Source organism: Pelodiscus sinensis, chromosome 1 (genome assembly GCF_049634645.1).
Source record: "Pelodiscus sinensis isolate JC-2024 chromosome 1, ASM4963464v1, whole genome shotgun sequence".
Classification (NCBI taxonomy): domain Eukaryota; kingdom Metazoa; phylum Chordata; order Testudines; family Trionychidae; genus Pelodiscus; species Pelodiscus sinensis.
Genome location: NC_134711.1, coordinates 237505042 through 237532757, shown reverse-complemented (window position 1 = coordinate 237532757; position 27716 = coordinate 237505042). Strand labels below are relative to the sequence as shown.

Here is a 27716-nt window from a genome sequence, read left to right as displayed (position 1 = left end):
GTCTGGGCGGTCCCGCTGCCTGCGAGCTCCGGGGCGAGAAAGCCCCGTTCGTAAGTGCGGATCCGACATAAGTCGGATCCGCGTAACTCAGGGACTGCCTGTATGTTGTATGAAAGTTGCAAAACAACCTGGGTTTGTAACTTTTAGATTTTCTACTGTACAGAATAAGTCAAAACTAAACAGAACAATGAAAGCAGCCTGAATATACCCTTAAAATAAAATCAAGCTAGGAAATAACTTACCTCACAGGTATTTTAATTTTTAACTTTCAACAAATTTATTCACATTTTCTTTATGAAGACTGCCAAATGTCTTAGATGTTACAGGTTGGTGCTAAAACAGTTCAGAATAAAATTATCATTCTCTCCCCATCCAGAGAAAAATATCACATTTGTTTTTTTACTTTATAAAACCACCTGCAGGAGGAACAGTTAGAAATGATTGCACATTTAGGAGAATGGACCCACTGGCAGAATTTTCAACAAAACCAGAACTGAAACCGTGTTGGACTAGGTCACCTAACTAGTGTCATATGCCTCAGGGGAAACTCCAAGTATTAAGTACAGTTACCAAAGGCCCAATTCTGAGTAGCAATAGATAACCACATCTCATGCTGCACACTCAAACCCTACTGAAATTGCTGTGAAGTGCCAAGTGTTCAGCACCTATTGAGGCATTTGCCCTGAATTTTGAGAAAGAATTTGAAAAAAAGTGTCATATCCAATCAAAACAATTAAAAAAAGCACAAAGCTTCAAATAAATGGGAGTCAGGTCGAGGACAGGTGAAAAAAAGCATTGCTTCTCCTCATGAAGAATGATTAAATGCACTGATGGGCCCATGCCTTTGATAGGAAAGGTCAGAAATAGTTACAGGAAAATAAAGGGGTATCAGCACATACTGCATTTGAGAAAGTGAGTCAGTCTTTTTAAAGATTGTAGCTGAAATTCTGCAAATGTTTCAACATGTTAGGAATGTTCTTGTTTCTTTTCCTGCCACGATACTTCCAGGTTTGTAGAAACTAACTTTTAAAAGGGAGCATTTTGTTCTTTGTGTTTGCTTAAGCTGGCATGCCCTATCCCAATGGGAAAGGAGCCATGAACAGTTTTTTTGTATTCCAGTACTGAACATAACCAGGTCATTAACAGTTTCCACGGAGTGATCTGAGAAATAGTTCCATTGATATGTAGAGTCTTTTATAAGTTCTCTTCTATCTAAGGTGCAGTAAACTCAACACACTGTAGAAAGTGGAGGGAATGGGTTTTGCTTACTGACCACGAGCTTCTGATGTTGATGAGATATATATCCTTTAATATGACCCTGACAGAGTTAAAAAGAAAGAAGTTTTAGTATTGGAAACCAACAGTAAGTTTCTTTTTGCTACCTACAGTCTTGATCCTGCAAAGCACAGGTTTAGAGTGCTGCATGGATACAAAATGTGTATCCACATCTGTACTGGCAAAAATGAGCTGCAGATACCCACACTGACATCAGTAGATGCAGATACCTGTGGATATCCTCAAATTTATGGGGTCCTAGACACAAAATTTGTATCAGCATCCATATCTGTATAACTAAGTAGCAGATATCTGTGGATTTGCAGGGCTCTCTGTGTGAGAGCTTAGCTTTATTTAATTCATGAGTGGAGTCCATTGACTTCAAAGAATACAAATAAAAGATATTTTAAGTCAAAGAGACTACTCAAATACTTAAATACACAAATAAGTGCTCTGCTTGATGGGAACCTTTAATATGAAAATGAACTATGAATTTGCTGTTACTGACAAGCCTTCCAAGTAGTCACCCATTTATATTTTGAGCTCTATTGTTACAAGGGACTATAAATTTCACATCCATTCCTGTATTACCCAGTTTTAAGACCAAAGTCTTAATAACCTTTAAACACGGAGTTTAATTAACACAAATTCATGCACTAAACCACTACTAGAGTCCAGTAAACTAATTTGTGTGTGTCTAATTTTTTTCCCATATAATGTGAAAACAATTAATTCAAACTCTTAGGAGTGCTTCTATTTTTACGATGTCAAATCAGGAATCCCATGTACAGCTGAACTCAGAATTTAGTATAAATATACTACCTTAGCCCCAATCATAACTGACAATTTTTTTAAACTGCATTTATGGATTTTAGCAAAAGAGCCATGCTTGGCTTTATAATGGAAATTCAACTGCAGTCCTCACTGTTTTACCTATGTAAAGCAACAATTAGACCATAAAAATCTTCACTGTATTAAGGTACTAATTTGTTCCTCACACATCACAAAAACCAAAACCCAGTACACTTCCTATTATTAACCGTTCTGCAATTAACCTTCCTGCTGTGTGTAGTCACTTCTACCAATTACAGCTTGCCACGGTGAACACCTACCATGTATATAAGATTAGCCAAAATACACTGCACTTCATCAATATCAACATCTTCCACTTGCATGAATTTCAGGGCAACCAGAAAGGCATCTAGTGATAGCTGATGAGTTTTAAGTAGCAAATATCTGAAAGATTCAAACAAATATATTTCAGTTATTTCAGCACAATCACCTCAAATTCTGCTTCTCTGAGCAAAAGGGCTCTTCTACTATAATTCACTTTGTTTAAACTCTGGTCTCTAAGGGTGTGTCTAAACTACATGCCTCCGTCGACGGAGGCATGTAGATTAGCCAGATCGGCAGAGGGAAATGAAGCCGTGATTAAAATAATCGCGGCTTCATTTAAATTTAAATGGCTGCCCCGCTCTGCGATCAGCTGTTTGTCGGCAGATCGGGGCAGTCTGGATACGACGCGCCGACAAAGAAGCCTTTCTTGATCGGCACAGGTAAACCTGGTTTCACGAGGCATACCTGTGCCGATCAAGAAAGGCTTCTTTGTCGGCGCGGCGCGTCCAGACTGCCCCGATCTGCCGACAAACAGCTGATCGGCAGAGCGGGGCAGCCATTTAAATTTAAATGAAGCCGCGATTATTTTAATCACGGCTTCATTTCCCTCTGCCGATCTGGCTAATCTACACGCCTCCGTCGACGGAGGCATGTAGTTTAGACGTACCCTAAGGGACAGAAAGGAAACAAAGGACCTTAGATGTTTTAAATTCAGTTCTACGGTGAAACCAAATGAAAATCACCCTCACATACAACAGGATTTCTACTTTACTTACACTTTCTTAAACAGGTTTCTGTAGGTGATGATTTTCAGTTTTTCAAGGATCAGAAAGATACCACAACGAATGAAGAAGGTCTCATGTTTTGTCAGAGCATCATTCAATAGCAGAAGATTTCCTTCACTAAAATGTCAGAAAACATGGAAGTATTATGAGAAAGTTCAACTCTGGGAAGATGAAATCTCAACTCAATGGATATATTTCACATACTATAAAAATGTTTCACTTAATACTATTTTAAACAAAAACACGTGATGCAATAAATACACTATACCTCACAGCCTTAGTTACTTCAGCAAACTGCATAAGGTCATACTTTTTCAAAAGCTGAATTGTTGGCATATGGCCCTGAAAAGTAAGCAGAGTTAAAAATTTCAAGAATAAATTTAAATATATATCCAATCATCTATAAAAAACAAGTATCAAAAGAACAAATGCAATTTTTTTTAATAAAAGGTGGTGACTGAAGGTATTTTTAGAATCCCAGTATACTACATCATTAATCATATCAAGAAACAATTATCTGTCATAGATACAGGAGCTTGAGTTTTAAAAACTTTAATAAAAACTTGTATAACAGAGCCGTTACACTTCACATGACCTAGACTGTTAAAAGTTTTTATAAAACTTTTATAAAAGTAGTTTGCACTCTACTCTGCAAACAGAAAACTGTTTTAACACACACCATTAGTTATAGCAGGTATGCATCAGCACAGTTAAACTTATTGACTATCTGACCACATATATTTTCCTTAATGTCCCTTCATGAATTTTAAAGTCTTTTTTTTTTTTTAAAGAAAATTTGAAAAGACAAAACTCATTCTCATTATATCAAGTATGATGGGACTTTGAACCATATACACTACGAAAAAGGAAATAGCAAGTTTTAATTTACACAGCGGAAATTAAATTGCACATCAGTCCAGTCAGACCTGAAATATAGTTACTTGGCTGCTATCACTGGTAGCCCCTTTACTAGCTGGAGAATCAGCAAGATGCGAAACAAAACTCTGTGTTCTGTTTGTAGCTAGCTCTCAGTGAACAAAGAGCCACTTGTGCTATTTTAGTACATTGTTAAGTAAGTGTAAAGTTTTTGAAGCTCAGAATGATCTTGCCAAGATGGGCTTTTTGTTTGGCAAAACTGTTCTAGAAAAGAGGATAGTAATTTAAGATACTAAAGGATCTGATCATCAGAAGCCTTAGATCTCTCTTTCTGGCCACTAATAATGGGTTTAGCATTCCCATCCCAGTCCCCATTTCACACATTACAAGATTACCTCTTGCAATGTAATTAATCATGACTGGTCAAAAGAGCACAAGACTGGGGGAGGGGGAAGTCTGAATTAATCAAACATCAGGATTGAGGTTCTATACCTGTCAATTCCTCCAGCACCTACCTACAGAGGGGATATATACACAATGGCTGCGTCTAGACTGGCATGATTTTGCGGAAATACTTTTAACAGAAAAGTTTTTCCGTTAAAAGTATTTCCGCAAAAGAGCGTCTAGGTTGGCACGGATGCTTTTGCGCAAAAGCATCTGTGGCCGGTATAAACGTGGCCATTTTAGCCATCGGGCTTTCTTGCGCAAAAAATTAAGGTGCCTATCTACACTGGCCCTCTTGTGCAAGTATTCTTGCACAAGAGGGCTTATCCCTGAGCGGGAGCATCAAAGTATTTGCGCAAGAAGCACTGAATTCTTACATTAGAACGTCAGTGCTCTTGCGCAAATTCAAGTGGCCAGTGTAGACCAGTCTAGATGCACCCAACAGGTGTAGGAGGGGTATGAAGGAAGGAATCCTTCCCTTTAGGCTGCTGACCTGCTCAAGTAAGCTATGCAGGCCTTTACATACACTCTTCTTAGAGATGCCATAGCAGATCTGCCCCCACCCCCAACACAGGAGACTGCTATGAAGCTATAATCCTGAACACCTCTTATGCACTGAAATGTCACCATTTACACTTCTATAGGTACCTTTATTGCTAGGAACAGAATTTGGAATGAGGAGCTGTGTGGGGAATCATACTTTTTTATTATTTAAGGAGTTAATTTGTAAGTTCAAATATTTTTTTCCCTTTTCCATAGTTAAACAATTCAACGGGGACCATATTCTTAGTCGTTGACGTACAAGATCTGTGTGCGCTGATTCCTGTGTCTGGACAGGGCACCAGACAGCTTCTGAATATAAATCAGGGGAAGTCATGCCATAGTGTGTCAGCTTGGTCATTTGTCACACACTGACTGATTTGGAAGTAGAAAACCACACCACTCACCAATAACATTTTTACTGGCAAAAGGTAAATCAAAATCATCCTTTTGTTTTTCTGACTGGAGCGGTGGCAGTGCTCAAAGGCAAATGACAGATACTCCTCAGCTGCAGACACAGAAAAAGGATCAGCACTGCTGTTGGTAACAGAAACCAACAGCAAAAATCATAATATGTAACAACAAATAATAATATGTTTAACTCTAGTGTTACCCTATGGTTTGAGCCTATCAAAACATTTTCTCTCATATTTACAATAACCTAGAAGTATTCACCCAGGAACTAAGTCAATCTCTATTGCCCACTAACTGAAAGGCTGTGTCTAGACTGGCAAGTTTTTCTGCAAAATCATCTGCTTTTGCGGAAAAACTTGCCAGCTGTCTACACTGGCCGCTTGAATTTCCGGAAAAGCACTGACACTCTCATGCAAAATCATCAGTGCTTTTCCAGAAAAACTATGCTGCTCCCGTTCGGGCAAAAGTCTTTTTCCGAAATACTTTTGCACAGAAGAGCCAGTGTAGACAGCATAGTACTGTTTTCTGGAAAAAAAGCCCCAATTGTGAAAAAGACGATCGAGGCTTTTTTTTGCGGAAAACCGCGTCTAGATTGGCCATGGACGCTTTTCCGCAAAAAGTGCTTTTGCGGAAAAGCATCCTGCCAATCTAGACGCACTTTTCCGAAAATGCTTTTAACGGAAAACTTTTCCGTTAAAAGCATTTTCGGAAATTCATGCCAGTGTAGACGTAGCCAAAGGGTAATAGAAACATAAATGCCTTAAGAATTGTTGGTTTCACTGAAGATGGGGTATTCCCATAAAAACTGGTTCCCTTTTAAAAAGGTCCCTGAAAAGATATGCTGATGCTCTAAGTTTCAGATGTATCAGTTACACAATCAAACCTTTAAATCAGCTTCCGTACTTAATGACTGGAAAGGAGCTAAAGTGACACCAATATTAAAAAAGGGCACCAGAGACAATCCTGGCAATTACAGACAGGTAAGTTTAACTTCAGTACCGGGCAAATTAGTCGAAACAATAGTAAAGAATAAAATTGTCAGGCACGTAGAAGAACATAATTTGTTGGACAAAAGTCAACATGGTTTCTGTAAAGGGAAATCATGTCTTACTAATAGAGTTCTTTGAAGGGGTTAACAAACGTGTGGACAAGGGGGATTCACTAGATATAGTATACTTAAATTTTTAGAAAACCTTTGACAAGGTCCCTCACCAAAGGCTCTTGTGTAAATTACATTGTCATGGGATAAGAGGGAAGGTCCTTTCTTGGATTGAGAACTGGTTAAAAGACAGGAAACAAAGGGTAGGAATAAATGGTAAATTTTCAGAATGGAGAGGGGTAACTAGTGGTGTCTCCCAAGTCCTAGGATCAATCCTATTCAACTTATTCATAAATGATCTGGAGAAGGGGGTTAGCAGTGAGATAGTAAAGTTTGCGGATGATACTAAGCTGTTTAAGAGTCAAGAGAGAAGCAGACTGTGAAGAACTTCAAAAAGATCTCACCAAACTGAGTGATTGGGCAACAAAATGGCAAATGAAATTTAATGTGGATAAGTGTAAATTAATGCACATTGGAAAAAATAACCTCAACTATATGTACAACATGATGGGGGCTAATTTGGCTACGACAAATCAGGAAAGAGATCTTGGAGTTATTGTGGATAGTTCTCTGAAAACTTCCACACAGTGTGCAGCGGCAGTCAAAAAGGCAAATAGGATGCTAGGAATTATTAAGAAAGGGATAGAAAATAAGACACAGAGTATCTTACTGCCCCGGTATAAAACTATGGTACGTCCACATCTTGAATACTGTGTACAGATGTGGTCTCCTCACCTCAAAAAAGATATTTTGGCCTTAGAAAGGGTTCAGAAAAGGGCAACTAAAATGATTAGGGGTTTGGAGCGGGTCCCATAAAAGGAGAGGTTAAAGCGACTGGGACTTTTCAGTTTAGAAAAGAGGAGACTGAGGGGGGAATGATAGAGATATATAAAATCATGAATGGTGTGGAGAGGGTGAATAAAGAACAGTTATTTATTAGTTCCCATAATAAAAGAACTAGAGGACACCAAATGAAGTTAATGGGTAGCAGGTTTAAAACTAATAAAACAAAGTTCTTCTTCACACAGTGCGTAGTCAACCTGTGGAACTCCTTGCCAGAAGAGGCTGTGAAGGCTAGGACTATAACAGAGTTTAAAGAGAAGCTAGACAATTTCATGGAGGTTAGGTCCATAAAAGGCTATTAGCCAAGGGATAGAAATGGTGTCCCTGGCCTCTGTTTGTCAGAGGCTGGAGAGGGATGGCAGGAGACAAATCACTTGATCATTGTCTTCGGACCACCCCTCTGGAGCACCTGGTGTTGACCACTGTCAGCAGACAGGCTACTGGGCTGGATGGACCTTTGGTCTGATCTAATACAGCCATTCTTATGTTCTAAACCACATTATGAAAATAAATCCAGCTCAATATAGCCAGGTTATTGTGTTACTGTTATAAAGAAGGGAGAATTTCAGGATATGTTTCTACATGATATGACATTTTCCAAAATTATGTGATCACGCTCTTCTTCAGGGGATTCAAACAATATATAAACATATGCCCAAATTGTGCAAGTGACTATAAAAAGACCGACAAGCAAAAGATTGGAAATGTCCTTCCTTGCAAAGGGGTAAACGTGTATACTGTGTAATCTTATTAATGGGGTACTTAAGCAAGTAACCCCAGCAATCACCAACATGGAGCAAAGGCTGCACAGGCTAGCGTTAAAGCAGGAATTCTCAACCAGGAATACATGTTCCTCTAGGGGTTCTCAGACTTCCAAGGATTTATCAACTCATTCAGATATTTGCCTAGTTTTACAACAAGCTACATAAAAAGCACTAGCAAAGTCAGTACAAATTAAAATTTTATATACACAATCACTTGTGTATATTGCTCTATATGCTATAAACTAAAATGCAAATACAACATTTATATTGATTTATTTTAATATGATAAAAATGAGAAAATAAGCCACTTTTCAATAACAGTGTGCTGAGACACTTCTGTAATTTTATTGCTGATTTTGTAAGTAAGTAGATTTAAGAAAGGTGAAACTTGGGAGTACGCAAGACAAATCAGATTCCTGAAAGGGGAACAGCAGTGTGGAAAGATTGAGAGCAATAGTCCTGAAGCATCATCATAATTAATAAAGCTACAACTAATATGTCTTTCAAAATCAATGCAACAAGAAGTTAAACTGTATAGTAGCTTGCTCAAAGTCTGCCGTGTAAGTGAAAGCTGTGAAGTTCTACAAACATCTCTCAAACATACATCAGAAAATACATTGCTGGACATTCATCCAGAAAAGGTTAGTAATGTGTATTCCAAACATATATAGTGTACACTAAAGAAGAGTTTGGAGATGTAAATAGTTTAAGACTGACTACATGTTGCAATTAGAACTGTAATGTAAACCATAGTCTAATCTGGTTGAGCCTGTAGTAAATCCCTTTGGATCTTGTCTTTGCACTGATGGAATGAAAGTCATGCTTCACAACAACTGTGCTTTCCACAACAGGTTTTGAGTCACACCCAAAAAAAACATCAGCTCGTTTTCATTTCCAGTGAGAGTGTAAATCTGTTCTACTAACATACAGTACCTTGCTTAAAATCACTGTCAAACATCGCCTTGCGTCCAACATAGTATTTGTATGTAACTCTCTGTGCCATGCTGTATTCATCTTTCAGATTTGAACTGTCAATGGCTCTAATTAATGGTTTACACAGATGAAGTTTGTTAATCTGAGGAAAAAAAGTCAGATGATTGAAAACTATATTGAAGTAGCACCAAGTAAGAAACAGGGAAATTGATTTAGAAGATGAAATACAACGAATACAAGCTTGCTAAACTTGGATCATACCTTAAAATAGATTTTAAACAGCTGATTCACCAGAAACAACATGCCCCACTTTTTGGAGTCATCAATGCCAGCTCGACTGTTACAAAAGATAAAACATTAAAAATTACTGTTTTAGGAAAACTCATATTTTGCTTTTTAGAATGAATTCCCTTTACAGGCCTTTGATCCATATTTTTAAACAAATGTTCTTACATTACAACTAAACAAAAACAGGCCAAAAATTCCTTGTAAATTTTATATAATTCAAATCTTCATCAAAATAGAGTGGTCAATCCTATTTCCATCCTTGATAAATCAGGATTGCTCAACTGTGTTCCCCATCAATGCAATCACTACATATCAAGAAAGTTACCTGATGACATAAGGTATCCACCTCAAACTCAAGTCACCTGTCTTACTATTCACACACTTCCAATATATAACCACCACCAATGTACATATCTACCTCCTCAAAATTTCACTGTATGAACAAACTTATCTTTCATCTTATTGTGATTGAGGTATCTTAGAGGCAGACATGATTTGACTCTGAAATTCTACAAAGTGTTGTTTATTTCTTCTCAAATAATCACATAGGAGTTAAGTTTGTGTACTTGGATGAAATTTTGAAGAACATTTGTGAATTGTGCATTTGTGAATGGTTGCACACTGAAACTGAAAGGGAAATTGTTGTAGAGGAAAGATACCTAATTGTGCTTTGGTATTATATCTGGAAGGTATTAAGAGTGATTTTAGACTTTTGCGGATGCTAATGCTACTTAGCTGGAGATTTCCTTGGTTTCTAGTGATTATGTTGATAGGAAATATCCCTGGATTTTAAGGTAATGACAGAAGATTAAATAATTTTGGTGCATAAAATCTGGTGGAGAACAACCTAGAGATGAAATAGTCGTCGACTACTTAAATATCCGATAAGCATATGCTTATTGGGTAGTCAAATTGACTAGTTGTTTCCCTCCATACTTGCTGTGTCAGAGGCAGCAAGGGTGGGGGGAGAGAAAAACAGGAGCTGGTGCTGGGGGGGGGAGCTGGCTCATTTCCATAGTACTGGGGGGAGGGGGAAGGGAGGAGCAGAACTGGCTGGTCCTGGAAGCTAACCTCACTGCAGCTCTGGATTTTAAATGTAGTGAAAGCCTGCCAGCCTCTTACAACATTTCAACTTCAGAGCTGCAGGGGGGTTAGCTCTTGGGGCTGGTGTGAACAGTGACTGCTCAAGTCACCCTTGGGAGCTAACTCTGCAGCAGCTCTGTAGTTGAAATGTACTAAGAGCCGGGCTGCTCCGCGCCCAGCTCTCGGTGAATTTAAACTGTAGAGTCACAGTGGGGATAGTGAGCACCCGTCTCCTATCGAAGTCAATGGAAATTTCATCAACTATGCAATTAGCTGATTAACCACAATTTAACATCTCTAAAACAGCCTTGTTATGATAGAGGTTACAAGACATATTGTAATATAGTGATAGACTGGAGTGTGTTACAGTAAAATTCCCCTTTTGTGGCCTTCTGCACACCTGAGAATTGCAGCTGTTTACAATACTAGAAGGGGAGAGTGAATAAACCTTTTCTCCATGTTGAGAGCATTAAACATATTAAGAATGGAAAACTGATGACTGAAATAAAACACTCTCTTTCCAGTCCCAATGTAACGTTATGTAAAACTCTACCCTGGAACAGGACAGAAAGAGTTCATTGTTTGCCTGAGGAGACTGGCACATAAATTAGTCTCTTCTGCAACACCTGCTAGAAATATCAAGCTTAAAGAAAGCCTCCCCTGTTGTAACTGATATTCAGGAGAGAACACTGCACCAAGGGAAGGAGGCAAGAAAGAAAAGGGACTGTCCTGACTAAGATATGGTCTTGGTTAGTGGAGAGAATTAGTTCTTATACTTTAACAAATGGGTACAGCTATTTACATTTCTTAATAATTCAAAACACAAGATCAATAAAAGATCTCTCACTCACGTGTCACTAGCACAAACGCGAAAACAGCTCATTAGCAATTCTGCTGCTTTTTCCAACATGTCACCAACTTTGCTTTTCCCTTTCTTCACTAGTTGTTGATCAGCCTAGAAAATCAGGGCAAAAGACACAGTATGTATTCCTATGTCCAGTCTCATCTTTTTAAAAGCAGTGAAGTCGATTAATTTACTTTACAAGATACTGTTTAAATAACTAAGGTGTAAGCTCCTAAGGCTGTATGTATTAAAATATATCTTGGGAGGTTCTGAACACCCATCCGCTCACTAACTGAAGTAAATGAGAAGGGGAGATGGGGTGTTCAATGTTTGCAGAGGCTGAGCTCTATTACGGCATTCAAACATTTAAAATTTGGGCAGCATCTCAATATGAAACTGAATCCAGCTCCCTCAAGTTCTACTATGGTGCTGGTATGATCCCATTGGAGTTGAGGTCATTGTGAAGGTAAACATTTTCTTAATCTTAACATGAATATCATGTTTAAAATATCATTACAGTTTAGACCAAACTATGTAAAAACAAAATAAATTAAAAATTAAGATTATTTTTGAATGCGGAATGCACTGTCTGCAGTATTGCCCACCACAAAGATTCAAAAAATGACTCGGGTCACCCCTATTCTAGCCACCAAAAAAGAGTTATTAAAAAAAATTAACATAGGCTCTTTAAATTTGCCTGCTGTTTTATGAATTTTCAGGGTTTGCCATTTCAAGTTCTCTCTCTAACTATGAAGATCGCAATTCTTCTTGTAAATGAAAGCTGAGATTCTTAGATAGACAATTACAGGACCCCATGTGCTGGGGCTTTAAGAAAAAACATCAAATATTGTGAAGCGCACAATAAAATTATGAGCTGGCACCATAGCGTGCAAGACTGGAGAGGTAAAAAAGGTTGATTAAAGAATGAACTTCTTGTTTGAGTAAGAATGAAGAGACAATCCAATGTCCTTAATATTATCTGGAGTTTGTAAACAAAGAGTCAAAATTAAAACACAAATGTACAAGGCATTCTTCTTCACTTTTAACTACCCTAAAAACAAATGCAAACAGGCGAAAAAAAGAAATGAAGACTCATCGTTGTTACTGAAAATGTATATATTCTAATACCTCATCGGCTCTCACAATGCCAATCTAGTTAGTGTATAAAACTCTCCAATCCAAGAAACCAAAATCTCCCATACAGACACTTCAATTCAGGTTTTTCACAGGTAATTATGGGCCCAAACACACAAATGGCCTTATCAAGATTGGATCCTCAGGTTGGATGAGTTCATAAATGTATATGAACTGATTGCAACCCTGTTCAGACCATTTTCTTCTTCAGGCAGAAATAGTTTTTCTCCACTGCAACGCAAACTATCACCATGGTCCAACTCTGGGGAACTATTAAATCCTATCAATTTCAAAAGTATTTTGGAGAAAATTTTACCCAGTCAAGAAGCCAGGGAGTAAAAGCATTACTGGGGCACCTAATGCCTGCTCCAGAAAGCTTTTCTGCATCATAAATCACTTCAGAAACCTAGACTGACTTTAGGTTCCTTGATTTCCAGGTTCTCAGCACCAAAAATAAGAAAAAGTTAAGAGTAATAGACTTACATTATTGCAGGCATAAGATAAACGTAATGTGTGAAATTGAGTATGTGTCATTTTAGAGCAAACGACTGCAGTTAATGGACATTACTCATTTAAAAAATTGATTTTAGTTACAACAATAAAAAAATGTAGTGCTCAATTTTTTAATTACAAATATTTACACTGTAAAAATGATAGGAAAGTATTTTTCAACTCATCTTATACAGAGACTGCAATGCAATCTTTTCATCATGAAAATGTACCTTACATAACAAAATCAATATTTGTAACTGCACACTAACAAAACATTGTAAAAAACTTTAGCACCTACAGGTCCACTCAGGCCTACAATTTGTTCAGCTAATTGCTAAGACAAAGGTGATCTCTCAAAAGGTGTTTGGAGCATGAAGGGAAATATGAATCTATAGCACATCTAGCATATAAATATCTTGTAATGCTGGGTACAACAGTGTCCTGTGAATGCCTGTTCTCACTTTCAGGTGACATCATAAACCAGGGATGGACAATAAAATGGCAGTGGTTCACCAGAGTTAGCCCCAGGTGGGCTGCTGCTATGATAGCTACCTGCACCTCCACAGGTACAGGCAATCACAGCTTCCATTGGTTGGGAACAGCAATCCATGGCCAAAAGGAGCTGCAATTCCTGCATACCTGCGGAGATGCAGGTAAATACAATGCTGTGGGGGCCTGCCAGAGGCTACCCTAGGCAGACCAGATCTGGCCCGTGAGGGGGTATTTTCCCACCTACTGTAAACAAAACAGGAGTATTATGTCTTGCAAAGGTAAATAAACTTGTCTGTTTCAGTGTTTGGCTGCAAGAGAAACTGGACTGAGTGGACTTATGGGCTCTAAATTTGCACACTGCACTCAAAAATAAAATAAGGTTTTTAATACATAATTCTACATTTACTCCTGAAGGAATTCAGTGCCACTGTATAATGCAGAAATTTTGTAGAAATTAGTGTTGTATGCACAGAATTGTCTTTCCCTTCCCCCTGCCCCCAGAAACGAGCTCCAGTTTGGACCCAGCAGAACCCAACTCTGAAGGGAGGGGGCAGAAAAACAGGAACTGGGTTGTTATAGGGGTTTCTTTATCTTGCTACTCCTGGGGAAATTTGTGTGTCTCTCTCTCTCTCTATATTGTTACAAGTCTCAGAGGGGTAGCCTGTATTTTCAAAAATGAGGAGTTCTTTGGCACCTTACAGATGAACAGATTTATTTGGGCATATGCTTTTGTGGGTAAAAAATATTTTGTCAGCTGCACATATCTCTACACGCATCTGATTAAGTGGTTTTTACCCATGAAAGCCTATGCCCAGAACAGGCCCTCTGAGAGAATGACAGAATCCCGGGCCACTTCAAATTTAAAGTCCCCAACTGAGCCCCCCAACATAGCTAACTTGTCATCCATAGACTCAAACTAAAACCAAAAGAATATATGAAAATGAACACGAGACATTTATTTATTTAACAATTAAGTAATTATACCAATAGCATGTATATTAAAAATGTAACTTTAATTGTGAGTTTCAACTGTAAGCAACACTTCATTTTAGGAATGCTTTTCTGGCTTTAGTGGGCAAATTCATTTATAATAGAAAAGTCAAATTTACATGCAACATTACTGTTAATGTTTATTCCATTGTAGAATGATGATAGTTCTTTACTTGTTTGAATATGATGAATGTGCATTCACCTGAAGCCACTGATGCTGGGAGACTGACAAAAATACGTAATGCAATTGTGATATTAGGCGATACAGTTGAAAGACCAAAATCAAATATTTCTTGAAGAAATTCTTTTGGTTTCCAGTCTAATTTAAAGTTGGTGGAATATAGACATTTCAGGAAGATGATCTCGTGACAGATCTCTTGAAATATTGTTCTACTGTTGAAGCTTTTCAGCTCCTGAATATAGATCCGTGGTCCCCAACACGGTGCCCGCGGGTGCCATGGCGCCTGCGGGGGCATTTTTGTGCGCCCGCCAAGGGCTCGGGGCTGGCTCAGCCCCGGGCACATGGTGCATGCATGGCGCCGGAGCCGGCCCCGGGCACATGGCGCATGGTGAGCGCTGGCCCCAGGAGCGCCGGCCCCAGGAGCGCCGCGGATTGGCCGCCTGCGCTCTGGGCGTGCGGCGCTTGCAGGGGGCGCCGGCCCCGGGCGCACGGCGCTTGCGGGGTGGGGGGAGAGCGCCGGCCCCGGGCGCGCGGCGCTTGCGGGGTGGGGGGAGAGCGCCGGCCCCGGGCGCGCGGCGCTTGCGGGGTGGGGGGAGAGCGCCGGCCCCGGGCGCGCGGCGCTTGCGGGGTGAGGGGAGAGCGCCGGCCCCGGGCGCGCGGCGCTTGCGGGGTGAGGGGAGAGCGCCGGCCCCGGGCATGCGGCTATGGGGGGGGGGGCTGCCCCCGGTGCCCGGCGGGCTCAAATGGTTGGGGACCACTGATATAGATCTTCATCACTGAGGTGTCCGCACTCTCAAAGGAATCCAAAAAGGGTACACATTTGTCTGTGACTCAAAATTGACAGGTAAGACCAGATCTGATGGAGTCAATAACAAAACAAAACAAAACAAAAAACAACACACACAAAAAAGCCACCCTGACTCGAAAGTGCCTTTTTGCATGAGATTGAAATGTTAGGCTGCGACCGGTGGAAAACTCAGATGAAATGTCAATACCCTGTGCTACTGATTTGGAATCTGAAAAGACTGCGTCCCACTGATCATGAATCTTTTTAATATCTTTAAGAAGTCATTCAACGTTATCCCTCTCAACATTTAATGTAGCATTGTGTGCTTTAATTACAAGATTAGTTTAGTGGATCATTTTTAGCAGTTTCATTCACATGGATGACATTAAAATGAATTCAAATTCACTGAATTCTGAAATTACTTAAGCTCAGTGCGAACCTGTGCTGAAAAAGTAAGAGATTCCAGCTTTCTTAAAGCCTCTCTCTGAGTCCAGATGCTGTGCAACTGGTTTAATGCCATCAATTCATGCCGACAATCTTGTTGTCAACATGCCATGAAGGGAAACGGGCAGATGCTGCTTCAAATTTCCCACTTTTGAGGACTGCTACTGAAGAGGTTCTACAATTGTGGAACTTTTCCCAAGTATGTGATTGCTTCCTTGCATGATTCAGCGCAATAATCGCTGATAAGATTTAATGAATGGGTGCCATAACTGGAGAAAATACAGTCTGGATTTTGCTTAAGGATTGCTTGTACTCTGTTGTACTTCCCAACCATATTGTATCCACTGTCATAGGCTTGGGTCAATGCAGACTTGAAAATTTAATTTGAAGCCTTCCAGAATTTCTAATATTGCCACTTGCATTTCTTTTCCATTTTTTTCCATGAAATTATTCAACAAAATGAATCATTCTTTAAAGAAATCTTTGAATTTCCCGCAATTTTAACTTATTTAACAACCAAAATTATCTGTTCTTTTGGAGAACAGTCTGGAGTTGCATCAATAATCATTTGAAAAGTACTACACGTGTCGTATCTCTTCAAGAATTGTTGTTTGCACACAGCTCAGTAAACTCGTTTTGTACTCTGGTAGACTTGCATTCACAAACACGCTTAATATAGCCTGATAAAAGTGAATCATGCTTGCTAAGACGCTCAAGCATACCAAGAAAGTTTCCATTTGTAGGGTCACTGATATGTTGTCTGGAACCAAACAAAACCAATCCCCTTTCAGAAAGAAAAAGAATGACATTCAATATGCACTCAAGGAGTTTTTTCCACTTTTCAGTTTCCGTGTTTATTTCACTCTGGACTCCTGCATCTATTACTACTGTTGGCACTTGTGTCTTGATTAATGACCACCTCATTTTGAAGCAGCAGCACTGAAATGTCATTTGTGGGTACAAAGTTTTCATCATCAGAACTGGAAGTGTCATTGTCAGTACAGTCACTGTAACAGCTGAGATCTTTTCTACAAGAAATGATGTTATTGTCTTTAAACTTAACTGCTGCTTCACTGTGTTGCTTTCACCATCTCTTGCACTACTTTCAAATCTTTGCTTCATTTTTATAAAGGGATTCTTTTAGAACATAGCAATACAAAACAAATTCATTCGCTAAAGGCTATTAGCTATACAGGCGACCCCCGACTTACAACCGGCAGACCTACAACCCCTTGCATTTATAGCCACCCTGCTCTGGGAGCCGCCTACCAGCCAGCACAGCCCCCAGCTGGCACAGGGCATTCTTCACGCTGCAGGGCCACCTACTGCCCGACATAGCCCCCGGCCGGCTCAGAGCACCATTCACGCCGCTAGCTCCAGGAGACAACTCCCCGGAGGCAAAGTGGGCCAGGAACGGAACCCCCATTCATAACATTGCCCCTATGGGCAATAAGGGTTTGATTTACGACAGTTCTTCAGGAACCAATTAGGACATAAGTGCAGGGGTCACCTGTACAAAATGTTAACTGTATATACTTAGCAATGATTATATTATATTATAACCGTGTGGGGCTGTTATTTACTATGGCTCTTACAGCCTCATTTCAAAGTTTTGAAATTTCATCTGCTAACATCTTCTCATTATAAAATTCCTCTAATAACTGGAGCGTTATTATGAATATGAACATGGGACAACTGCCAGATTAGATATAAAGATTATTAAACAATTCAAATTAAACTTTATCATCACAAAAAAAAGCCTTTATCGTGAATCTAAAACTGGACGAAGAGGTAGCTGAGCCTGATATGGTTATTGTATACGAAGACCATAAGAAAAAACAGGAATACAAAAATCTCCTATGTAGAGATAAACATATAATTTAAAGGTTAAACTCACCCTCAGACTAAGAAAAATCACTTTACAATAACAGAATTAATTACAACTTTCAAAACCTCTAAACTATGCAAAGACTGCAAACAGCGTTTCATAACGTAGAATCACTAGCCACAGAAGCTACTCTAGACTCCAGTCACACAGATAAAAACTCAGATATGACTGAAAAATTGGCAAAGGCCCAAAGTCCCCCCCATGATTTAAATCCATTTCTGCAGATATATATAGCTTTTGTTGTCTCTGTAATTATTGCAAGGTGTCATAAAATGGCAATTGGTAGAAAAATGTCAAAATTTGAGGTCCCCCCTTTGTCTCCTGAAACCTGGGCCAAACTGCCCTCCTGGCCCACCCCCTCTGATAGGGCCTGTTCCCAAATTAATCGGTTGGTATTTAAGGTGTCACAGGATTCCTTGTTCTATTGTTACAGACATACTTGTTGAGGTATTTTGAAATAAATTACTAATAATAGCAACTGGCATGATTATGCATCAAAATCACATTGTATAAAATTTAAGAGTTTTGCAAAATTGTATACAGAATTTAATTGTTTAGAGCAGAATTCCTCCAGAGTAACATTTGTAAATTCCACTTTTATCATCAAGAGATTGCACTACAGTATTTGTATTAGGTGAACTGGAAAACATTTTTAGTGAAAATATTTGTAATAAAAATATAACGTGAGCAGTGTTCGCTTTGTATTTTGTTGTAATTGAAATCAATATATTTGAAAATGTAGAAAATGTCCAAAAAATATTTAGTTTTCTACTATTGTTTAACAGTGTGATTAATTTTTAATTGTGCCATTAATGCAATTAATTTTTAATCACTTGACAGTCCCAATAATTTTGTAATACCTCCTTACATAAAAGGGAGAATGCAGATAAGTTTAAGCAAAGGTTAAAATATTAAGAAGACACTTTAGTCAAATAAATTCCTTATTGACACAGTACATGAAATTGTTAAATTCAAGTTCCTGTCTACTTACATTATTAGCAAAAACTCGAAGGTCAAGTGCTACAGCATACATAATAGGCAAAGCCCTACAGAAGCAAAAAAACAATATTTTGTCTGAGTAACAAAACCAATACTGTAGGTAAAGGTACAAGTAATTTTTAGTCCATATAAGGGTAAGCATTCCTACATATCCTTTCCTTCAATCTTTAAAAAAAAAAGAATCACATTTTGGTAGGAAAATGTCTTTTAAAGGTCAGCGTTCCGTACATCTTTACTTGCAGTAAATAAATAATGCATGTAATTAATATCTAGATGACAAACTGTCAGAAAGAACATCATTTTGCAATCAATGCTCTAAAGCAGAGGTGGGCAAAAGGACTTCCACAGGCTGGGTCCAGCCCGCCAAGCAGGTTGATCCAGCCCGCAGAGGCCCCCCACGAACCTTCCTCCTGCCCTGCCAGGAGCACGCAGTGCTTTGAAGAGCCATGTGCTGTGCCCAGAGCAGAAAGAAACATCATGCGCTCCCCCACCCTCAAGCCCTGATTGCCCTGGGGGTGGGGGAGTTCATGAAGTTTCCTCCACCCTCCTCCCCACCCTGCAAGGAGCGCCCAGCACATCAAAGTGCCGTATGCTCACGCAGGGCAGGGCAAAGAATGCTTTGTGTAGCTCCCCTGCCCCCAGGCCCTGATAGGGTGGGAAGAAACTTCGCATACTCCCCCGCAACCAGGGGCATGGGTGCCTAGTGGGGGGGGGGGGGGAGGAGAGGGGGAGAGAGGCACAAAGGGACTTCCCCACCTGCAGACCAATCATGGTCCCCACCTGGTCCCACCCCTTCTGGAGCCCTATTTTGAAGTGGCCCCCGGCCAAAAATTATTGCCCACCCCCGCTCTAAAGGGAAAGAAAATAAGTTTACTAAACAATTGGAGTATGTAAACTACTGAACAAATAGACAAAATGAACAGATTTTTGGCTTAAGTCCCTAATACAAATCTAAAAGAAAATAACTGGTGTTTATAACTGAAACATATCATGACAGATGAGTTATTTTATGGTGGTGTCTTAATTGAACTATCATTAGATCTAGATGATTACATTCATCCCAAAATGTATTCACCTGCCTAATTACTAATATATCAGTTATAAAATACTTACCAATTTTCTTCTTTATGGGCTTGAAATGCTCGCAGGAATGATGTGTTATATTTAAGAAAACACAACACACAATTTACAAAGTGACTCATATAAGTATAATGAGATAGGTGTAAGACCTCACAGTACGCTCTATTTGAATGCAGAAGACTGCAAAAGAGGCAACAAATCTGGTCTCAGGGAATGTAGAGGCACGTAAGGGACAAATCCAGATCTATTGAATGCCGCTCCCTTTGCTCTAACTGAGGAAGCATGGAGCCCAGCACATAAGAATGGAAGAGGCCCAAGGAAGGGGACAGGACAGTGGGTCTTTGCAATGTCTCCCTCCTTCCTATATTATGTGTGAAATTCCTGTAGGAGACTAATTTGCTGGGCTGGGGGCAAGTAATACTTTTTTTCTGACCCTTGTGTAGTGAAGGGGGAAAATGTTTTTAGGGCTTCATTGGTCACAAGTCTAAATAGCTGAATTTTATTCATATACTGTATAAATGAGAGCGCGTGTGCGCAATATTTAGATTTCGTAATTCTATCACGTGTAAGAATTTTGCCCTCCTCAAACACAAAGATATCCCTGATGCATGCATTTATGAGCTCTCAAATGACCTGACAAAAGGATATTGCACTATAACTGTTTGGCATTTGTAAGCTTCGATAAAGTCATGGTTTCCAACAGCATAAGTACATCTGTCAAAAGAAAAAGCATGAAGAAGGACACTCAAAAAGTATTTTATATTTAAAAGTTTGGCTTAATATATTAGCCTTTTTCTTGATAGCTAAATTACAGCTTTGCAGTTTATTTTAGTAACAGGATTTTTAGGCGTATTCAAACTGCAAATAATATTTGAAATGAATATTGAGTGATAATATCAATAAACTGGCAATACATTACATAGCAATAGGTCTGAACTCATCAGTATTAAATAACCTCTTTACAAATGTTATTCAATATAACTGAGATGGATACATTTGAAAGGTTATTAAAACAATGGAAAATTAAAACGTCAACTTGACCTCTATTCAATTTTTTAAAAGAAATATTCTGGACAACGAAGAGGCACAAGAGAGCCCAACAAGTTTACAATCACCTTTTCCTATTCAAGAAATGTATCTTTCCCCATTACTGTTTGTTCACTTTCACGTCTGCTATTGCTATGTAAAGTAAGCGTGCTTTTGCAGGGCTTGGAAAAGGGCATGCATGATCAATAAGACAGCGTCAACACACACACACACACACACACACACACCCCCCCGACTAAAAAAGATAAATCTGTAAATATTTTCCATATCCTTAAAATTGCTGTAAATTAATGATAACTTATTACCAGGGCTCAAAGATTGCAGCAAAAACCACTCACCAGCCCCGCACCACACATGCACGATATCCGCACTGCGCATGCGCAGACTGCCGGTGAATGGGGCAACCGGCTGAAATCTACTCACCATGGGGGAGTAGATAAGCATATTTGTTCAGCCCTGCTTATAACAGTACGAGGTACAAAATTTTCAGATGGAGTTGAAGTTACCAGTGCCCTTTCCAATCAATGAGAACAATTCAGAGAGAGTCCATTCCTGTTCCCTAGGTGAATACATAATAATTAAAAACCTCATTCTATCTTTACCTTAAGTGAGCAGCAAACATTTCATCATATGGTGGTTCCAGAAGTTGTTGACATTTTTCTTCTGGAGATGGAAGCTAATTAAAGAAGAAATAAATGGAGCATTAAATGTACAAAGCTGCACTAAAAAAATAGAAAAAAACCACATAGATATTTTATCAAGCTAGTATTTTCATACATAAAAGCCTTGAATATATACGAGAATATTAACAGGATACTCGCTATAGGGGAAAAAAGGAAAATTAAGGAGAGTCATTACAGTAAACTTCCGATAATCCGGCACCTTTGGGACCCAAGGGGTGCCGGATTATCAGATATGCCGGACTATCAGAAGGGGGGGGGCTATGAGGGGTGCCACCCCAGACCCCTCATAGCCCCCCCTTCCGATAGTCCGGCTCTGCCCCAGGTGTCCCTGATTCAGCTGCTGCTGAAACTGACCAGCAGCGGCTGAATCGGAGATGGCTGGGGCAGAGCAGCTGGGGTGCTGCTGGGTTGGTCCCGCAGCGCCGCTCCTTGGCACTACTGGATCAACCCGGCAGCACTCCAGCTGCTCTGCCTCAGGCGTCCCCAAGTCAGACGTTGCTGATACTGATCAGCAGCTGACTCCAGGAAGCCCGAAGCAGAGATGCTCTGCCCCGGGCTTCCCTGAGTCAGCCACTGGTCAATTTCAGCAGCGGCTGACTTGGGGACACCTGGGGCAGAGCAGCTGGGGTGCTGCCGGGTTGATCCAGTAGCGTCGAGGAGCGGCGGTGCAGGACCAACCCAGCAGCACCCCAGCTGCTCTGCCCCAGGCGTCCCCAAGTCAGCTGCTGCTGAAATTGACCAAGAGCTGACTCCAGGAAGCCTGAGGCAGAGCAGCTCTGCCTCGGGCTTCCAGGAATCAGCCACTGGTCAATTTCAGCAGCGGCTGAATCAGGACACCTGGGGTGCTGCTGGGTTGGTCCCGCAGCCCCCAGGGGCAGCGCTAGGGAAACTACCCGGCAGCGCCCCAGCTGCTCTGCCTCCGGCTTCCCCGATGCAGCCGCTGGTCAGTTTTAGCAGCGGCTGAATAGGGGAAGCTGGGGGCAGAGCAGCTCCAATGGTCCGGCTGTGGAGCACTTCTGGGTTCCTGATGGTGCCGGACCATCAGGAGTGCCGGACCGTCAGATGCCGAACCAATGGAGTTTTACTGTATTAAGAAAATGAAGAAAGAAAGGAAAGAGAATGCTATGGAACACAATCAAGAGGTAAACAAGGGGAAAGAGGGAAACCAAACCAGAAACGTGTGCTGCTGTGGCTTGTTAAGCAACATTTTAAATAAAATGAGACAGAGCAAAGTGAGAAAATACAGACAAAAAGGGAAAGAACAAGAGACATTTAGATTAGTGACAACTAGGGGCTGATCCCCCTGCTCCTTATGCTCACCAAACCCCCTCTCTCTGGAGATAGGCAGCCCCAGCTCTCCCCTCAGCCACTGGAGAGGGCCGGGCCGAGGCATGGCAGCCCTGGCCTGTCCCATCCCCTGGGCCTAAACCAGCCCAACCCTGGTTCCCTCCCCCCCACCCGAGGCTGGGACAGCCTCAGTTTTGCCCCTCAACCAGCTACCAAGGCAGGGGAGCTGAGGCTGAGCTAGCCACAGTTCTACCCACTTCAACTTCCCTCCACCCCCAGCCACACCAGCCCTGGCCACAGGCTTTCCTCCTGCCCTGGCCATAAGGCAAAGCCAGGCCACACAGCCCCAGCTCTCTTCCCACTGGCTGCCGGGAGGGGGGGCAAGGCCAAGGCCTCTCCAGGCATTGTGCTCTCCCCCTGGCCACCGGGGGTGGGAGGGCAAGGCCACAACCCAGCAGCCCTGATTCCTTCCCCCTACCCACTCTACCCCCGGAGCACTGGGTAGTGGGGAGGAGGGAGGCTGTGACACAGGAGCCCTGGCTCCTGAGCACTGGAAAAAAGGAGAGGGGTGAAGGAAGAGGCCAGGAGGGACACAAAGTGGTGTGATGACTATTCTCCTGCAGGAATTTTTTTTTTTTTTTTTTGAGAGAGAGAGAGAGAGAGAGAGAGAGAGAGAGAGAGAGAGAGAGAGAGCGCGAGCGAGCGCTCACTTCTCAGATACTACAGTGTAAAGAATAGAACATCCATGTTTCTTTGTATTTTTCTGGAAAGGATCTTACAATTATGTTAAGTTGTACTGTGAAGGTAAAGAGGACAAATGGATGCTAAGCATGTCATTTTCTGTTGGAAGTCTACAGCTTGTTTAAATAATCTATAGACAGAATGTTATCAAGTTATATTGAAATACTGTGATGAGTTACTTTTACAGAACTGTTGCTGACTTACATTTTGTAGGATTTTTTTCTTTATAAAAGCAGTGGCAAAAAATTGTTTTTCCTTAAGCAGGTTCTCCTTTCTGGAGCAAGGTTTGTGTTTTGTAGGGATTTTTGCCTATATGCTTGTTATGTACACTATTCTCTTCTGTGTTATTTTCTTCAGAACTTCTTGAATTTTTCCATCTAAGCCCCTAAAAATGTCATGCAAATGAGTAATATCCTAGACTCTTTCCCAGCCTCTCGGAAATTAACAGAGGTCAGCCTGTGCACCTCACCTTGCAGGATTGGGGCTTTGGTTTGTTAGTGTAACTGGATCTTTACCTGAAGCCTGGGATTTGCTACATGAGGATGCTTAAATGACACCAATTCTGCACAAAACAATCCATCTCTGGAATCAATGGCTTCTTGGACCTACATAAGAAAATTCAAGAAAACAATTATATACTTTAAGGAACAAGATTTAGTCTTAACCATGTAATACATATTGCCACATTGCTAATAAAAACATGCTTTTGTGATGACATTCTCATTCTTGTTAATGACTCTGCAAATATTAATTTCACACGTTATTTTCACTGGCTAAATTTGGAAGACACATTAAAATTCGTCAACCAGGAAAAAATCAGACATCTTTATTTTTCCTTAGCTATACAAAGTAGCTCAGATCAGTGACCTCCCAAGACAACTATATGGGTTTGCTGGCTGTAGAATTTTAAAACTTTGTATATCTGTAGACAGATTTCTATAAATTAAAAGGAAAATTGTGGGCATAAATCAAGTTATATTTTATTGTTGGAGTTGCTGAAAGGAAGGATAGTTTGGGTTTAATTAATAAGGACTCAAACGTATTTCACATGCATATTAGTATTTAATAACATAAACTAATAAAAAAACTAATCCTGCCTTCCCTACTCAAAACATCTTCCCTTTCACATCAATGGGCAGTTTTTCTTAAGCAGGAGCTACATGACTGGACCTGAGTATCTTTGTGAACTCATTTAAGTCAATTAGGCTTGGTCTACACTGCAGCACTATTATGGGATACCCTGGGTATCCCAAAATAGGTATTCCGCATCTTTGGAGCACGCCTGTTATTTTGAAATATAATGAGCTCACTATTCCAATGTCCCTGTAAACCTTATTCCACAAGGAGTAAGGGACATTTTGGAATAACAATTTATATCAAAATAAGTGCTGTGTAGACAGCGCCAAAAATCAAAATAAGCTATTTCAAAACTGACTTGCAATAAGCTACCCAATTATTTCAAGCTATGAGTGCAGTGTAGACACACCCTTTAGAGTTTTGGGTATGGATGGGATATAGGATTGCGTACATAGCATTACAGGCAGTCCCCGACTTACGCGGATCCGACTTATGTCGGATCCGCACTTACGAACAGGGCTTTCTCGCCCCGGAGGTCAAGGTGGCGGATTGCTACCTGCGAGCTCCGGGGCGAGAAAGCCCCGTTCGTAAGCTGCTCCGGTGCCCCTGGTCTGCTGGAGACCGTCTCCAGCAGACCAGGGGCACCGGGCGGGTTCCCGCGCTTCTGAGGCTTTGCCAGAGCAAAGCCTCAGAAGCGCGGGGAACCGCCGCTGCTGCCGCTTCAGTCCCGGTGCCTGTGGTCTGCTGGGGACCGTCCCCAGCAGACCACAGGCACCGGGACTGAAGCTGCAGCCGCGGCGGGTTCCCGCGCCTCTGAGACTTTGCCAGAGCAAAGCCTCAGAGGCGCGGCACCCCGCTGCCGCTGCGGCTCTGCTCCCCGTGTCCCTGGTCTGCTGGGGAGGGGGGGCGCAGCTAGTGTGCCCCCCCCCAGCAGACCAGGCTTTTGTTTTGGACCCTGAGGAAGAGCAGCTGGGGCGCTGCCGATTGGTCCTGCAGCGCCGCTCTGGGCACTACTGGACCAACCTGGCAGCACCCCAGCTGCTCTGCCCCAGGTCCTGATTCAGCCACTGCTGGTCAGTTTCAGCAGCGGCTGAATCAGGACGCCTGGGGCAGAGCTGATGGGGTGCTGCTGGGTTGGTCCAGTAGCACCGAGGAGCAGCGCTACTGGAGCAACCCAGCAGCACCCCAGCTGCTCTGCCCCAGGCGTCCCCAAGTCAGCTTCTGCTGAAACTGACCAGCGCTGACTACAGGAAGCCCGAGGCAGAGTTGCTCTGCCCCAGGCTTCCTGGAATCAGCTGCTGATCAGTTTCAGCAGCAGCTGACTTGGGGACGCCTGGGGTTCTTAAGTTGATTCTGTATGCAAGTCAGAACTGGCGGTCAGTTTCAGCAGCGGCTGAATCTGGACGCCAGTTCCGACTTACATACAGATTCAACTTAAGAACAAACCTACAGTCCCTATCTTGTACGTAACCCGGGGACTGCCTGTATTCTTGTCTACACTATTCAGGGAAATATATTCCCACTTCCATATCATTAGCAGAAACCAAATTAGTCCTAAAGTCAATAAAGAATATTAGCAATGATATAAAGCATTATTAAACAGTTAAGTATAGTGCACATGCAATCAATGAGTTCAGCTCTATATTGACTTCATCTTTTTTAAAGAAAGCATTCTCTGAAAATATTTAAAGCAAAATGCTCAATAGCAAAATCTAAAACTATGAAAATATGATAGAGAATGTGACAGTAATCTAGCACGGCTGTTATTACAGTTAAGAAGCCTGACAACAGAGCCTGAGATTTAAATTTCAATGACTATTTAAAGGGATATGATCAATTTTTAAAATGTCACACAATGTTTTCCCTCGTATTACTTTAAATGACATTTTAAGTAACAGATTAAATGCTTCCTTTTTACAATTTTACTTCATGCATTTGCCAACATATTGATTCATTTATTTATATTAAATTTTCTATAGTAGTATGGATCTGTCACTCAGAAACACAGAGAAAACCCTTTCCTAAAGACAGAAAAACATGACTGAAACCACAGCAACTGGGAAAAGGACTTGAACAATTAATATTTAACTTTTGGCTCCTTTTATGGAACTGATCAAGTTGACATGTCTCATGAAGGTGCTTAAATAAGCGTGTGTTACATCTGATAGAGAAGGAATCTTTATATCAAGCCTCTCAGCCTGGGGCAACAGAGTAATGCTAGCAGGGATTCAGGTAACAGTAAAAACAGCAGTATGGAAATTGTGGGCTAAATGGAGACTTGGGCTTATCTCCACCTAACTCGGTGGCAGGGGTGGGGAAACAGGAGAGCCTGAGTTACCCCCTGTGCTGCACTAGCCGTGATATTGGATTTAGCGCTTGAACTGGGCTAGTGCAACGCTGTCTATCTGGGCTGGCAAAGCCCACTGAAGTCACAAGAGGACTTGGTAAAGATGCCAGAGCCCGCGCTAACAGATCTTATCACAGGACTGGGGGGCTTACGTCGTTATCTCGGCCTCCGCACATTGAAGCGCCACATGAAACAAATGCTGCTCTGCTTTCATCCCTGCCCTAGAAGAAGCTTCCCTAGTTATCCCCTCCCATAGCCTCGCTTGCCTTTTCAGCAGCAGGGCAACGTGCCTGTAGCAAGAGCAAGGGAACGGGGGGTGGGGGGGGGACAAAGCCGCTTACCTGCTGCAAATACTGGTTGATGGTGATGTGCGCCATGGGCAGACCCGGGCCGATGCTGGGGATCAGGAGGGGGGGGGGGGCGTGTGCTTCGCTGCAGAGGAAACAGAAGCGTCACCGCGAAACGAGCAGCTCTAAAGACCCTCCCCGCCCCATCCCACCCGCGGGGCCAGCGCCAGACGCAGGAAGAGTGGCGGGGGGGGGAGGGGGTCCCAGGACGCGCTCTACCCGCCTCCCCCGCGCGCACTCACTGGCCTCGCGCCGCCGCTCGCGCCTCACTCCAGCGCACCCCGCAGGCGGGGCAAGAGCTCCGCGCTTCCGCCTCCCTCACGGCGCGCCCGCTTCGCACGTGACACCAGGCCCCAGCAAGGCGCTCACGTGACTCGTCGCACCCCTCCCCTCCCT

General features: G+C 41.7%; 1 protein-coding gene across 1 annotated transcript; it reads right to left on the bottom strand.

Annotated features, from left to right (window-relative positions):
• Nucleotides 1-238: 238 nt before the first annotated feature.
• PCID2 (PCI domain containing 2) lies at nucleotides 239-27716 on the bottom strand. The gene is made up of 15 exons (XM_075918548.1): nucleotides 27563-27716; nucleotides 27315-27405; nucleotides 24065-24154; nucleotides 21441-21514; nucleotides 20440-20505; nucleotides 19825-19866; nucleotides 18704-18758; nucleotides 11312-11415; nucleotides 9351-9426; nucleotides 9090-9231; nucleotides 5444-5544; nucleotides 3445-3518; nucleotides 3168-3293; nucleotides 2388-2511; nucleotides 239-1318 (listed from the first exon to the last, which is right to left on the bottom strand). The coding sequence occupies exons 2-15, from the start codon at nucleotides 27348-27350 to the stop codon at nucleotides 1229-1231; spliced, it is 1200 nt and encodes a 399-aa protein (XP_075774663.1). The 5' UTR covers nucleotides 27351-27405; nucleotides 27563-27716; the 3' UTR covers nucleotides 239-1228.

What these genes read in the sequence shown, in the direction of transcription:
- PCID2 (XM_075918548.1), bottom strand. Translation starts at nt 27,350, where the DNA reads ATGGCGCACATCACCATCAACCAGTATTTGCAGCAG. An exon ending in ATGTTTGCTGCTCACTTAAG is followed by an intron (nt 20,506 to 21,440) that starts GTAAAGATAGAA and finishes TTCTTTTGACAG; the next exon opens with ATGTACTTATGCTGTTGGAA. An exon ending in TGCCAGTAAAAATGTTATTG is followed by an intron (nt 3,519 to 5,443) that starts GTGAGTGGTGTG and finishes CTTACTTTTCAG; the next exon opens with GGCCATATGCCAACAATTCA.